The 14,765-nt window shown below is 32.3% G+C and overlaps 3 protein-coding genes across 3 annotated transcripts; 1 reads left to right on the top strand and 2 right to left on the bottom strand.

The window, feature by feature from the left end:
* Positions 1-142: 142 nt before the first annotated feature.
* LOC100817570 (eukaryotic translation initiation factor 5B) lies at positions 143-4,778 on the bottom strand. Its single transcript, XM_003527646.5, has 11 exons — positions 4,141-4,778; positions 3,997-4,051; positions 3,803-3,902; positions 3,559-3,709; positions 3,095-3,148; positions 2,870-3,012; positions 1,905-2,475; positions 1,608-1,719; positions 1,447-1,496; positions 1,069-1,212; positions 143-501 (listed from the first exon to the last, which is right to left on the bottom strand). The coding sequence occupies exons 1-11, from the start codon at positions 4,669-4,671 to the stop codon at positions 259-261; spliced, it is 2,154 nt and encodes a 717-aa protein (XP_003527694.1). The 5' UTR covers positions 4,672-4,778; the 3' UTR covers positions 143-258.
* A 2,986-nt stretch (positions 4,779-7,764) lies between these two features.
* Positions 7,765-8,523, bottom strand: LOC102666713 (transcription repressor OFP7). Its single transcript, XM_006582407.1, has one exon. It carries the CDS (start codon positions 8,521-8,523, stop codon positions 7,765-7,767), a length of 759 nt encoding a protein of 252 aa, XP_006582470.1.
* Positions 8,524-11,192: 2,669 nt separating this feature from the next.
* LOC100817035 (uncharacterized) lies at positions 11,193-14,154 on the top strand. The gene is made up of 3 exons (XM_003527645.4): positions 11,193-11,719; positions 12,429-12,779; positions 13,144-14,154. Exons 1-3 carry the CDS (start codon positions 11,435-11,437, stop codon positions 13,654-13,656), a joined length of 1,149 nt encoding a protein of 382 aa, XP_003527693.1. The 5' UTR covers positions 11,193-11,434; the 3' UTR covers positions 13,657-14,154.
* The last annotated feature ends 611 nt before the right edge of the window (positions 14,155-14,765 follow it).

The raw sequence follows: 14,765 nt of genomic DNA, 5'->3' as shown, positions 1-14,765 counted from the left end.
TTCCTGTACCTTTTTTACCTTCTAGATTTATCAATCCATTTACATTCTGGATTAGTGACTTCTAAATAAATGAAAATAAAATCGTTCAAGAATTGACAAAGAAAATTATAGACAAAAAACAATGTTACTTGACTCTTACTTCACATACAGAAGAAAAAGATATCTCTTTTTTTCAGATTATTTCAAGGATCAAAATAAATTAGATGATAATTGATGAAGGTTTAAGGTTTAAGCATACAAATATGACCAAAACTTCAATCAAACTCTTGCCTCCGCCTTGGTTGGCTTCTTCACTAACTTGAATGCATCAAATATTGATGTCTTTGGTTGAACGTTGACATTCTGAAAACTGTGATCTGCATGATGTAAAGACTTCCTTAATATATCCAAAAGTGACACACTAGACTCTTTAGATGCAGAATTCAAGGTGGTGTTTTTGTTCTGCATATTTCTTTGAAACTTGGCAGAAGCCGCTTTTGGTGGTTGACTCTCCGTTTGAATCTGTTAAGTTTATCAGGAAAGGAACGCATTACCGACATTGCAAATTGACAAAGAAGCAAACACGGCAGTGTCAAGTGTCAACATCAGGGATATAATGTTTCTTTTCAGTCAACGAGGTGAGGACAATTAAAACGTGCATGCTTATTATCATCATTATTATAAAGTCCAATCAACATTACTAATGTTCTGCAAATTGCTAAACAGATGCAAAAAAGAGAAAGGTATTGTAAAATATTCTTTTCATATGATGAGTTATTGGTGTTGGAATATTGAGCCTCATAGTAAAAATATTTGGAATAGTAGTAGTTGATATGCATTATTGAAAAAAATTATACTATAATCCAATCATGCATGGTTATATGCTTGCATTATTAAAAAAATTAGCTTAAATATAATTATTATTATTACTATAGTCAAACTTTTAATTATACTATATGGCAAAATTGATTTTACACATTAGTTTCAAATCAATCTCTCTGTAGTCTGAAGCAATGGCAACTATTTTCAAAGAGCACAAAAAGATTTATGGTATACTATGGTAACTTTATGATTTCAGATAGTCGTTACCGTATCTGAAGAATCCTCTGACATCAATATTGAACTCCTGCTGTTGCTGTCATCTCGCCCAAATATATATGATCGGACCTTACATGATCCCTGCTTTCGAGAAGTGGGCATAAAATGATCTGAAGCCCGGCCAACAAAAGATGACTGCAACATTTACAACACAATAAAAGAACTAAGCAACGACACCTTATATATAGCTGAAGATACTGATGAAAGCACATTCCTTTGATTCAAGTATATCGTTGAAAATGCACAGATAAGTATCTAAACAGAGCATGACTCTCAGCAAAAAGAAATTATAGATTTGCTGGGTAAAGGGGTGTTTAATAAGTAAAATAGCTTCAATTGTTCCACATCTAGCATTTTAAGCTAACCAACCTTTGATGATATATTTATGTTCTGTCCAATGCTCGGCATAGCAAAGATGGCTGCAGCATAGATTAATGACAGAAACCATTAGTATTCTCACAACCTAGAAGCATGCTTAGCATAGGTTTTGATCACTGCAATGAGGTGCAAGTGAAATTAATAGATCTTACAAGTAGTTTTTCCTTTTCTCTTGATATCGGGCACATTAAATTTCTTTATTAGACTGAAAACTTCCCTGCTATTTTCGTCCTCACCTGGTGAAAAGAATTTAGCTTTTTCCTCCTGTTGTACATTACAATATTTAGATTAGTTCCTATTTGATTACACGAGTATCTCAGTACACACAGATGGAAATGCAACGAACTTCAGTAAAAAAAAAGGTGATAGTAAGCTTCAGCAGACATTTATAGAAGAGATAATACACTTCAGTACACATTTATTAAGGCTGCTTAGAAGTGAGAACTCACAGTTTTATAATAGAGGGATTGTCTGGCTAGCTTGTCCTCAGTTTCTTCATCATCAGATGATACATATTTATCATCTTTATCTGAAAACATCTGCGGGATCATCTGCTTCACCTTTTTCAGAGTGACCCTCAGACTTTTTGATGGTGCAGTGTATTCTTCAGCTTCATCATCATTTACAGTTTCTCTGCTTTCCTCATCTTCCTCTTCAGTTGATGGTGTTTCATTCAATTTTGAACCACAATTGAATTTCTGATGTAGATTATCCATTCCAGCTGCATCCTGTTGCTCAAGCCACTGCTGGTGGAGTTGGTCATGCTTTTCTCTATCATCTGGCTTTTCTTCATATTGAGTGGCAATCATATCATCTTCCTCAATATCATCATCATCTTCTTCACCTTCATCATCTTGGAAAAGTTGTAGTTCATTATCACTGTCATCTTCCTCTTCTGCTTCTTCATCAACAAAAGCCCTAACAGGGTCACCATTTGGTGGTAAAGTCGAGTCAACTGATACATGTACACATGGCTCTATATTCTCCTTGTCATTGTCTTCCTCCTCCTCATCGGAAGAGCTGGAAAAAAGCAGTTGTTGTTTTATTTTTAGAACAAGGAGAGGCAAAAGTGACCAATTAGCCGGTCCTTTACCATAACAAAATTAAAAAGTCATGATTTGTCAAAGAAAAGGACACAGGTCATCATTGCATATCAATTAGAAGCTTTCGTGTCTTAACAAGGGTTTGCAAACATAAGAATACCACATTGTTATTTGAATTACTTCTGTATACTTGTTTTGAACACAACAACTAGATAGTTAAGTTAAGTCTAACGTAGAATGCTAGTTTCAATGGTATTAGCAACACAGTCACGGGCAGTTATAATGCACAATTGAATGTTGAAATTGAACACGATGAATTGTTAACAAAAGCAAATATGTAGAAAAAACACAAGAAAATACTAAACACTTACACATAATCATCAGGAGGAGCAGAATCAAGCTTCAAGTTCATTGCAAGCATCAATGGGGCAAACACTTCTTCGGAAGGGTTGTTAGACTTCTCATTTACAGCCTCATCTTTAGTATCGTTTCTTTCAGAGTCAGTGTAGAGTTCCTAGAAAGTACAGACAGACAAGTAATTATTATATAATATCTACAGTTAAGGCAAGCATCTTGGCAAATGGCTGGTGGAAAACCTGAGTATCACCAATAGGAGCTCGAAATGCATGCTCAGATTCTGAATCCTTGGTCTGAAACTCAACAATACAGTGAATTAAATGGCAATGGCATCTCAACATGAGGGAAACAAGTATCAGATAAACTAGCTAAATATTTGGACCGTTTAGAATTTCAAATGTTCCAATTTATACAATTTTATTGGATTTGTTTAATCAATGATAAAAAAAATAGTTACAGCAGATACAAATACCATCCTCAAAGCACATCACCAAAACTCTTTTGTTGTACAATGACAACAAAGTTTGAACCTACAACTTTGTGCAAACTAACCAAACCCCACTACTAGACTGATTCTAGTGGATTACATGACCAAAACTAATGCATTAGATGTTCTGCTGTTTTGAACTGAAGAAAATACCTAATGACATTGTAGAATCAAAATGGAATATTACCTCCCAATAAAATACACAGTTTGACTTACCATGGGAGAAGGAATGCTCCGAGAGTTAGAACTAGCTGCAGCATCATTAGATTCTTCACCAATATGTGACGTGTCCAAATTAGTCCTAGTGGCTGCAGGGCAAGTAGCTGGTGTTTCTTCTGGCCCAGCCTTTTCTACATTATCAGCAGATCTGCAAACCAAGTACACATGAGTAGGTGTCCTAAGGTTTTTTTTAAAAAAAAAAAATGCCTGCTAAACAAAATCTTAACGCAAATCAACCTACTTCTGTAAAATCTCCAATTTCCTCTGCCGAATTTTCTCCAAGATCGAAGAAATTGGCTTCTGAACCAGAGGAGCAGGTTTAAAAGCTGCATCTCTAGTTTCTGTTCAAAGCACGGTGAACTATTAGGGTTAGTAAAAATTCGAGAGAAAAAAACTAGATCGACCATCGAATAGAGCTTCAAAAAATATTCATACCTCGAAGAAGCCTATGAGACTCCGCTCGAAGCTGTTTCAGAGTATCTCGTCGTTCCTGTCAGATTACAGAATCTACAAATTAGTAAATCCAAATACATCAAAATTCAGAACAATTTAACAGAATGTGCATATGCAGTTATGCACCTTCTCGGTCTTTCTCTTATTGGTGGCAGATTCGTTAGGCTTCTTCTCACTACCATCACCGTCGTGGTCGATTCTCTTCTTCTTCTTTCCGTTCTTCTCTGGTAAGTCATCTAAACTACGTCGTTTCCTCTCTACTTCGCCGGTATTCAAATCACCGATTTCTTCGTTGGTCTTCAGATCCCTAACTTCTTCACTCTCCTCGGCAATCTTCCCGTGTTCCTCACTCAAAGAATCAAAATCCAGAGCCCTTTTCGCGACCAAACCATCGTCGTCGACAGTTACACCTTTCGGAGTGTCAGATTGAGAGCTCGGGCTCGGGCTCGGGCTTGTGGCTAAAGTTTCAATTTCAGGCCCAGATCTGCCGTTTGACTGCGTCAAGTGTTCTTCGCCGTTTCCTGATTCGGAAAAATTGGGAGGAGAGATAGGAAGGTGAGAAGGTTCGGGAACCCTATCTGCTTGCTTCAATCGCTTCAGCTTTCGTTCTTGGATGGGGGAGGGAGGCAAAAGGTCGAAGTCGTCGTCGCTCTCCATGGCTGATTCTGATTTGAGGTTGAGTTTGGGTTTGGGTTTGATTGAAGCACGATTTTTTCGCTTTGGAAACCAACGCCACTAGCCTCGGCAAATAAGAACAGATTGTTACATCATTGTAACCTAACTAAAGAAATGGCGGGAAATGCTTTCGAAATTTTGGGTAAACGCGCCAAGAAACATCGCTTTTGTAACTCTTTTTTTTATACAGTTAATAGTTAATTAAATTAAATTATTATGTACGGCCCGAACTATTTATAAATATTTAAATAGGTCCTTAAATAAGAAAAAAAATACTTAGTTCCCTGAATTAAAAAAAAAAGGTTTTTATTATTAATTTATGATGGAATGAAATTGTTAAAAAATGATAATTTATTACGAGTTTAAAAATTCTAAGGACTTGGTTAAAGAAATTTTACATGATCAATAATTCAATTACAAAATAATAGTTTGAGAATCTATTTGGAATTTCTTAAATAGTTTATGAAGAAACTTAATAATTTAATCTTATTTTATTTATTTTTCCTTTTGCTTTTACTGAGTTTGATTTTCTATTTTTATGTGTGTTTATTTTTTTTATCTTTATAATTATTGAAATTTGACTTAACTTTCCAATTTCGTAATAATTAGGACCGGATTATACAAAATTCAGCAAGAAAGAACAGATAATCCGATTATTTTATATGTATGTCTTGATTATGCTTAAATGTTCAAAATTAGGAAAAATTATTAATTTGGTCTGTCTATTTGTTTATTTTATTTTATGTAATTTGGTCTCTCTTATAATAAAGATGTAGTTGAATTTCTTATTTTTAAAATGCTTCAATTTAGTCCTGTATTTTTAAAATTAATTCAATTTAATTTAACTAAAATATAATTTTTATTTTCCTATTTTTTAAAATTTATAATTTTAGTTTTTATATTTTTTAATTAAGACATTTTATCTTTATTTTTTTTTAAATTGTGATTTTATTTTTAGTTTTTTAGTTAAGATATTTCATCCTCTATTTTTAAGAAAATTACAATTTTAGTCCTTTTATTAATTTCAAATGTTGATATATGCTACAAATATTTACTAGCACATATTTATTTATTATATATATGACAAATATTTTTTAAAAATTATTTAATTATTTACAAGCCTAACTTATTTACAAAAGATAATTAAAAATATATATAATCAGGTCTAAAATTAACAAATTAACAAATGAAACTAAAATTACATATTTTTTAAAAGTGAAAGACCAAATTTCTTAATTAAAAAATAGGAGAACTAAAATCATAAATTTTAAAACTAAAAGATAAAATATCTCAATTATAAAATAAGAAAATTAAAATTATGAAATTAGAATAATAAGGAGAAAAAAAATTATACTTTAGTCATTTAGTTTCTTATATTTAGAGAATGATTTAATGCATGTCTCAGTTGGACAAAAAAAAATATATACATTGAAGAAATTTTTTAAAATAAGGTACTAAATTGAAACCTTTTATTAAAAGAGGGACAAAAATTAATAAATAAAAGATTAACATTTAACCTTAAAATTAATATTATGGAGGCTGGGTTTGATAGCGCTCAAGTATTGGAGAATAGAAAAGAAGAGTGGGAAACTTACAAACTTTAAGAAATTTCTCTGATTTGGAAGCTGTGAAATGCAACGAAATATTTGAATAATTTTGCCGTTCCCACTGCACAATATTTCTTCTCTAAACTGACGAGAAATTAGAAGAATTTTGTACTGTTTAAACAAAGTTACCATACTACCCTTTTACTATAATGGTCTCTTACACACAAAAGGATATTCATGTACTTTTATTATATTTTCTTTTTTCACATAACAAAACCACTTTATTTTAAATATTTTTATTCTATTTCTACTTTATTTTTTCTATACCAAACAACTGTATTTCTCTTCATTTTTTACTTATTTCTTTTATTTTATTTTCTCATCTACCTACTTTTCCTCCCTCTATTTCTACCGAACAAAGTACAAGTTTGAAAACGCATGGAAGTTAAGGATGTGTTTGATTTGCATTTTTTGTTTTCATTTTTTGAAAATTATTTTCATTTTTAAAATATTAGAATTTTGAAAACATGTTTTGTTTGATTTCTTGTTTTCTATTTTCATGAAATAAAAATACTGAAAATTTATGATATATTGACTTCTTATTTTTTTGTATTTTTAGATTTGCTTAAAATTACATTCATTACCACCGTAATTTCATTTTACCTAAAATGAGGTTTCTGTTTTCAACTGAAAAATTGAAAATGATAATTTATTGTTTTTATTTTATGGTTGTTTCATGTTTTCATTTTCACTAGAAATGTTTTCAGAAATCCAACCAAATACATTTTCATCACCATTTGTTGTTTCCAGTTAAAATGAAAATAGAAAGCAATCAAACCAAACATCCCTAAGTAATCTAATCTAAAAATCAAATTCAACCATTAGTGTTGTGTTCTCATAATGAATGACTCTTGCACAAATTATATATTAGACTTTGTAGTAATTTTGAAATAAAAAAAATGATATTGAGACACTTTATAATTTTAAACATCTCATAATTTATTAATATTATTTATGTTTTTTCTATCATATCATGCATAAATCATCTATTATATTTATGTTTTTATTTTTTCTTTATTAGTGTTGAATAACATTTAAAATTTCAATATATATTTTTCCTTTTAAAGAATTAAAGAGAACATCATCCCTGCATCATAATATGTTTTTATTTTCTGAGAAAAATCTCCAAATTATATATACATCATGCACATAATTTTTTTTTTTAAATCTCATGTGTTTATCTAATATTTCTTTTATGTCTCCCTTCCATTCTTTTGTCTTTCTCTCCAACCAAATATACCATAATAAATGCACATCAAAAGCAAAGAATAATTATGTATAGAAGAATAATTTTCTCCAATAAATATCTTATTAACATACATGATTTCTCACAATAATCTCTCTCTTTCTATGTATCATATAATAGAGGTGTAACAAATTAAATAATTTTTAAAATCAAAATCAAACCAAAACATCCCAAGATAATTCCCACATTCACACATATGTAGCAGCCAAAACAAAACACGATTTACTTTTCCTGAGTTTTAACGTTCGTTTGGAGATTTTTCATTACGAACATTTGTTGCCAAATCTCCATGAAAGCCCGCACAATAACTGCATGATAACTCCGCGAGTTCAAAGCCAAGAAACACTGCAAAAGCTGCTCCAAATCTTCGGCCTCAGACATCTCCATCTCCGTTATCATCTCCATCATCGATTTCCTGAAGTCTTCATAAGGATCCTTCGACTTCTTCACCACCGCGAAGCTCTCCTTCACCTTCCCCTCCACACTTCTCCTCGTCACCGTCGTCTTCTTCACCTCCGTTCCTCTCCGTTTCTCCGAACTCTGAAACCTCACCCTCCGAACCTTCTTTACGCTGCCCATCTTCTTCCTTCTCAGGCTGCTACTACTACTCAAATCCTTCTCCTCGCCGAGACAAAACTCGTCGGAGAAACTTGTCATGCAAGAAATCAGAGTCTCGCTTTCGTCTTCCTCGACGTTGTCGATCAGAAAATCGCTTCGCCTCGACGGAACGCTGGATTTCAGTTTCTTCAAACTGTCCTTGTCGCAGCACATTTTGCATCTCTGCGCGATGGACGTTATCTTTGACGGTGACGGAGAAGGAGAAGGAAGAAGGCTTGGATGCTTTGTGTCACGTGCGTTGTGGTTAACGGGTGAAAGACGGTATATGGCAGGAACGGGGTTTCCAGGGAAAGAGGAAAGGTCTTTTGAGCGACACATTTGAAACGAAGGGATATTGAACTTCAATTTGAAACGTTTGGCCATGACGAAGCTCACCTGATTAAACACTTTAGGGTGAAGAATATATTTATAAATACAAGTATGGCCGGCATGTATGGAGTAATATTAACTATTAAGGACAAAAGAAAAGTGGGACCCAAATTCTACTCAGAGATCGAGAATATATGATTATGGTCTCTGACTGAACCCAACTAATTAACCGTGTGTTAATTACGTATACCCGAAAGGTCACAGCCTTAGAATTCCTTCAGGCTCAATCTTGATGGAAAACAAGGTGGTCCAGCAATACATTGACCAGTTCAACAACAACGTATATTTTTTATGAATCACTGGGATGGCATTATATTTTGGCACCATAGTTCCCACCAAGTGCACAATGGGACAAAAATTCGCAGAGACTTGGTAACCAGATGGGGTCGGACGTATCATACTTCATACGTACGTGGACAAGGATTTCCAAACAACATTGAAATTTTATGCCTTGCCACATTCTTGGGTAATTTTGACTCAGTCCACACCTGTTTGCGTCATGGAAAGATATTAGATTATTTTTTAGATAATAAATTAATTCAAACACGTATTAAGAAGTGTATGTTTATGCTATTTTTTATTTTTTATTTTCAGAAGCGTTTTCATAGAAATGCTTAATAAATTATGTACTTACATTAACTTATTTTTTTAAAACAATCATTTGAAAAAAAATTATTATTATTTCTCATAATATCTTCTCTCACACAACTACTTCTCACTTCCAAACAAGTGCAAAATCCACCTGACTTGGGAAGCCTTCGGCCTTTGCACTCCATGTTCTTATCCGCATTTGGTATTTAATGTTTCTTATATTTTCTCTTTAATTAATTTATACAAATCAGTAATATGCTATACCTTTGTTACGTTTATGTTAATCATTGAATGATTTTTTTTTTTTTTAAAAAGATTGAATGGATTTTTTAGGTAAAGAACAAATGATAACTATACGGACTAAATACGAGCAATATTAGGAAAACCAAATTTGCATTTCTAGCTTACAATTTAGGTTCCATTTGCGGTTGTTTTAGGAACAAATGATCAATGGCAAACTTTCCCATTTAAACTTCACCCCAACTTTAGCACTTTGTTCAACTGACATTAATCAGAAATGAATTGCGCTGCTTCTACATGTGAGCTTTCCAGCTCGACTAAGAACACCCACCATGCAAGCGTGGTCTCAAATCAAAACCCTGCATTTCCCGTACCAAATCAAGTACTCATTCATACTCTTTATTTTGATCCATACCATAAATGACAACATTCCAGGTATTTAATCCAATGTTTTCCACCAATCTAACTAATAAAAGTAACCACTAGTTAAAGAAATGGAGAAGATCTTTTTGTCAAGATTTCCATTACTTTTGTTATTATGATTTTGGGAAATTACACACTGAAGTGTGATCATATATCGGGAAAGTTACCAAAAGAGAGTAATTCCTTTTGCAATTTATAAAATAGGAATAAATTTTGATTTAATATTCAAATTGGGATAAGTTGTAAGTAATAAAGTCTAAAAAGCTGGATAACTTCGATTTTTTTAAGTGAAATTGTAAAATAATTAATGACTTTTGTTTTGTTTTCTTTAAATTTTTTTACAGGAAGTGGTAAAATAATTAAGGACTTCAAAGTTTTTCAATGTTTTTAATTATTTATTTGTTATGACTTTAAAGTTATACAAAAAAAATTATTTTTAAATTAATTTTTAACAACTCTAAATTAGTTTTAAGTTATAGTTTTATTTAATATTTTCTATAGTTTGTATAATGTTTTATTTAATATTTTCTATATTTTTATTATTGATGTTAGAAATTATTATTTGTTTTAGTAAAACTCTTTATTAATATTTTTCTCAAACAAATGTGTGTAGCACTTTTTATTTTATTTTATTTATTTAAATTTAATTATTTTGTTTATATTATTTTTTTAATTTATAAAACGAATAATAGTCCCTATCATCAGTAAAAAAAAATATAGAAAATATTAAATAAAATAACATAAAAATATAAAAAAATATATTAAATAAAAAAATTATACAAAAATATATAAAATATTAAATAAAATTATAACTTAAAACTAATTTAGAATTGTTAAAAATTATTTTAAAAATATTTTTTTTGGATGACTTTGAAGTCGTAACAAATAAATAATTTTAAAAAATTGAGACTTGGAAGTTGTTAATTATTTTAGGACTTCATTTAAATTCTTTTTAAAAAAAAAATTAAAAATCGTTCACTTTTTACGATTTTGATAAAAAAAATCAAAATCATCTAACTTTTTATGACTTTATTACCAAAAATGATGAAAAATCCTATGACTTGTCCTATTTAAATATTAATTCAATATTTATCTCCATTTAATAAATTTCAAAACAAATTAATTCTTCTTGCTAACTTTCCCATCATATATCTCTTTAAAAAGTAAACTAGTAGTATCTATATTTTTTTATATTGAAATATATAAAGAATTGTGGAACTTTTTCATATTATTTTAAAATATAAAATCATAAATGTGGAAAATAGTAAAGAAAAAAATATAAAGAAAGAAGACACATGACCCTTTTTGTGCATGCTAAATTTCCTTAAAGAAAGAAAAGAAAAGAAAACTATATATGTGCCGCTAAAGGCACCTAGGCCTACGGGCAAGGAACGGCTAGGAAAGAAAACGCAAGAGCTCGTACGTCATGTGTCTTGCTTCCCCTTTCACTAGGGACACAAAATCATTTGGCCTTAGCAAATTAACCCTAAGCCTTTCCAGGCACAGGGGGTGCTCACTACCCAGAAAGAGGAAGGGTTCCGTTTTTATTCAAAAGGATTCCTTTCCTTCTTTCTTGATAATCTATTTATATATATTATTCATCTAATTGGGTCAAATTAATATTAATTAACATTCCTTCAAAAAATTAACCATGAGGAAGTTGTGTCCTAATTTTGACAATGAAGATGGGTTGGATACCGTCCTTGAGGTTCCAATTCCCGAGGAGATGTTGTCCGGCATGGGCAGCAATGGATCCAGTCGTTGGCAGAACATGCGAACTCTCATGAATGCTCGATTCGTTGATAAGTCTTCCGGTCTCTCAACACCATCAAACAATGAATTCATGGTGTTGCTTAAGCTTGTGGGTGCTCCCCTTATTCCTCTTCAGGTTCCATCAGACCATAATTTGACTCGCCCCCTCAAAGATTGTTCCATTGTAAGCCTTACCAATCATCTATATATATTAATTCAATGCCACGCTATATATTAGAGCATATATATAAATCTATAACGGTAATGATAACTCATAAACTATATCACGTACGCAATTCTAATTTTTTTGTCTTGGCTAATTAATTTCGCTTTGAACTCCATGCATATGAACCTTGCGTATCTACGTATGTTTAGAATGTAAAAATATTTAGGTAACTTTTATCAGAGTGATGTTACATTATGAAAAAATATGCCGCTATCTAAAAAAATGAAAAATATATCACGAAGTTATGTACGGAACATGTTACTTTTTATTTGTTAAAAGTAAAATAAATAAAGAAAACTAGAGAGAGATTTAACAGAAATTATGGGTTACTCTTCATTTGCCGTTTCATAAATTTCCTCACATCTGAAATCTATCAATAGAGAGGGTGTTATAGAATTAAGAAAAGAGAGAGACAGCGAGAGTTAGAGGTGTGTTAAGTTAGAATTGTGTTGCTAGCAATCTTTTGAATTATGATAAATTGAACTTTTTTTTTCTCACCCCATAAGCCAATAATAAACTGTGCTAGATAGAGTGTAGAATATTAAAGTAGTGTGTGGTTAACATATCTTATATTTTTATATACAAACATGTATTTTTCTTGGCTATTAGTTTCCACTACAACACTCAATAGTTTCATTAGTTAAATTAAATGGGGGCCTGCATGCAGAGAGATTCGACTGCCAAGTACATAGTTCAGCAGTACGTGGCAGCGACGGGAGGAGTAGCTGCATTGAATTCACTGGAAAGCATGTATGCTATGGGACAAGTGAGAATATGTGGATCGGAGGTGCGTCGTCAAGGTGATGGATACGAAGAAAGCGTTCAATCAAGAGGCAAAACTGAAGTGGGAGGCTTTGTATTATGGCAGAAGAACCCTGATTTATGGTGTTTGGAATTGGTCGTTTCCGGTTTCAAGGTCAGTGCTGGCAGTAATGGTAAGCTAGCTTGGAACCATTCTTCTTCTCAACCTTTCCATGCTAACAAAGGTCCTCCCAGACCCCTCCGCCGCTTCTTTCAGGTAAATAATATTCTTTTCATTTCTATTTATAATTGATTCAATTATACATATCAAATTAATTAATTAATTTAGATATTAATATTAAACTTGTGTGTGTGTGTGTATTTTTTTAAATTTGTCTTTAATATTTAAGAAGACCCTTTTCATTTTCTCCCAAGTGAAAAAGTGACTATTTAAAGTAAAGACTAAAATATTTTTTTTTGTCAAAAACTAATTAATATACCAGAAAAATGATATGAAATCTTATAATAAGTAACATTTAAACAAAAATGAAATTATATACATAATATAACCATAGTTAGAATGAAATATTCACTTATAATTATTAAAAAAATTAATCATGAGTGGTTGTTACTATTATCAGGGACTGGACCCAAGGTGCACGGCTAACTTGTTCCTAGACGCAGAATGTGTAGGAGAGAACAACATTAACAACGAGGTTTGCTTCATGCTCAGGTTACAAACGGATCAACACATTCTGCAAGCACAAAGCATGTCCAATACTGAAATCGTAATGCACACAATGCTGGGTTACTTCAGCCAACGCACGGGGCTACTGGTGAAGTTTGAGGACACAAAGTTGGTGAAAATGAAGGCCGTTAAAGGAAAAGAGACAGTGTTTTGGGAAACAAGCATCGAGTCCATGATTGATGATTATAGATACATAGATGGCATTAACATAGCGCATGGTGGGAGGACAATTGCCACGCTTTATAGGTACGGTGCGGCGCATAATCACAAACATATGATTGAGGAAACATGGACGATTGAAGAGGTTGATTTTAACATTGTTGGGTTGTCTATGGATTGCTTTCTGCCTCCCTCTGATGGTGAGAGAGAGCACGAAGGTGCAGAGCAAGCAGTGGGAATGGGATAGGATTTTGCTTCGGTTCTGCTTCTTTGCCTCTCCTCAGCCATTGGAATGGATATCCTATACTTGGAAGTAATTCAATTTTATTTTAATTGGAAACTTTGGGTGAGAGATAAAGTGAGTTTCGTTGGCTGAGATTTGGTTCTGAGACAGAGATCTGATTCAGATTTTGATATCCAGCGGCAGAGTTTAGCGTCTGTTGTGGTGCGCAAACACTTTGATGCCTAAGTCAGTAAGAGGAGAATGAACAAGAATGAGAGTAGAAAAGGATTCATACCCGAGGTGCCTATTTACATAGACAACTGAGATCACGCATGCTCCAATGTCGGTGCACCATAGTTCTCGATTTACCAGTCTAGCTGATCCCAAATAATATGGGAGATCCCTGTCTATATTTAATCAAGATACTGATCCAAAACAGTTTGGATTCACACTTTTCGTTTAGAAATAACCAAATAACCTAGCAATTGGAATTGATTACTGAGTTGAGGATTTCAATTGAATCGAAAAACGAATGCTTAAAAATATTAGTTCAATTGCTGATCCTGCATCTTATAAATAAGAACAAAAATAGTATTTTTCATGTTAAGGAAATAAAAAATAATAGCACTTGAATTCATTAAATCAAATTTATAATGATGAATGATGTGACACAACATAAGCTTTTTCTTTGACACTGACACAACATAAGCTATATGTGGTAACAAGCAGGAAAAACTAAAGCATAAAAAAAGATCGAGCATTAAACTAGTGGTATGAAATCTCAAATACTGTATATAATATGTAGAATACCAGCTTTGGACATCAAGCTATATGTGGTGTTCTAAGTTTACCCCTTACATCTTCATTCATCCATCTCATATTTACCATAGCCAATTACTGTATCGGACTCAAAAACAATTAAGAAAAGAAATCCAACCTCTGATACAGTATTAAACGCAGCAAAAATCAACGAGAAATATAGCACCATAATTTTTTCATTATCAGTCAATAACACCCCTTTCTCTCAACTTCGATGCTCACATTGCTGAAAAACCTTGATTGAGCTGAGTCCAAATCTGACACTTTCTTGATGCTGCAAAATGTTCAGGTTTTATAAACAATGGAATTGTGAG

This window comes from Glycine max, chromosome 6, assembly GCF_000004515.6.
Source record: "Glycine max cultivar Williams 82 chromosome 6, Glycine_max_v4.0, whole genome shotgun sequence".
Lineage (NCBI taxonomy): Eukaryota > Viridiplantae > Streptophyta > Magnoliopsida > Fabales > Fabaceae > Glycine > Glycine max.
The sequence above is the reverse complement of the archived record's forward strand: the minus strand, read 5'-3'. Positions and strand labels throughout refer to the sequence as shown.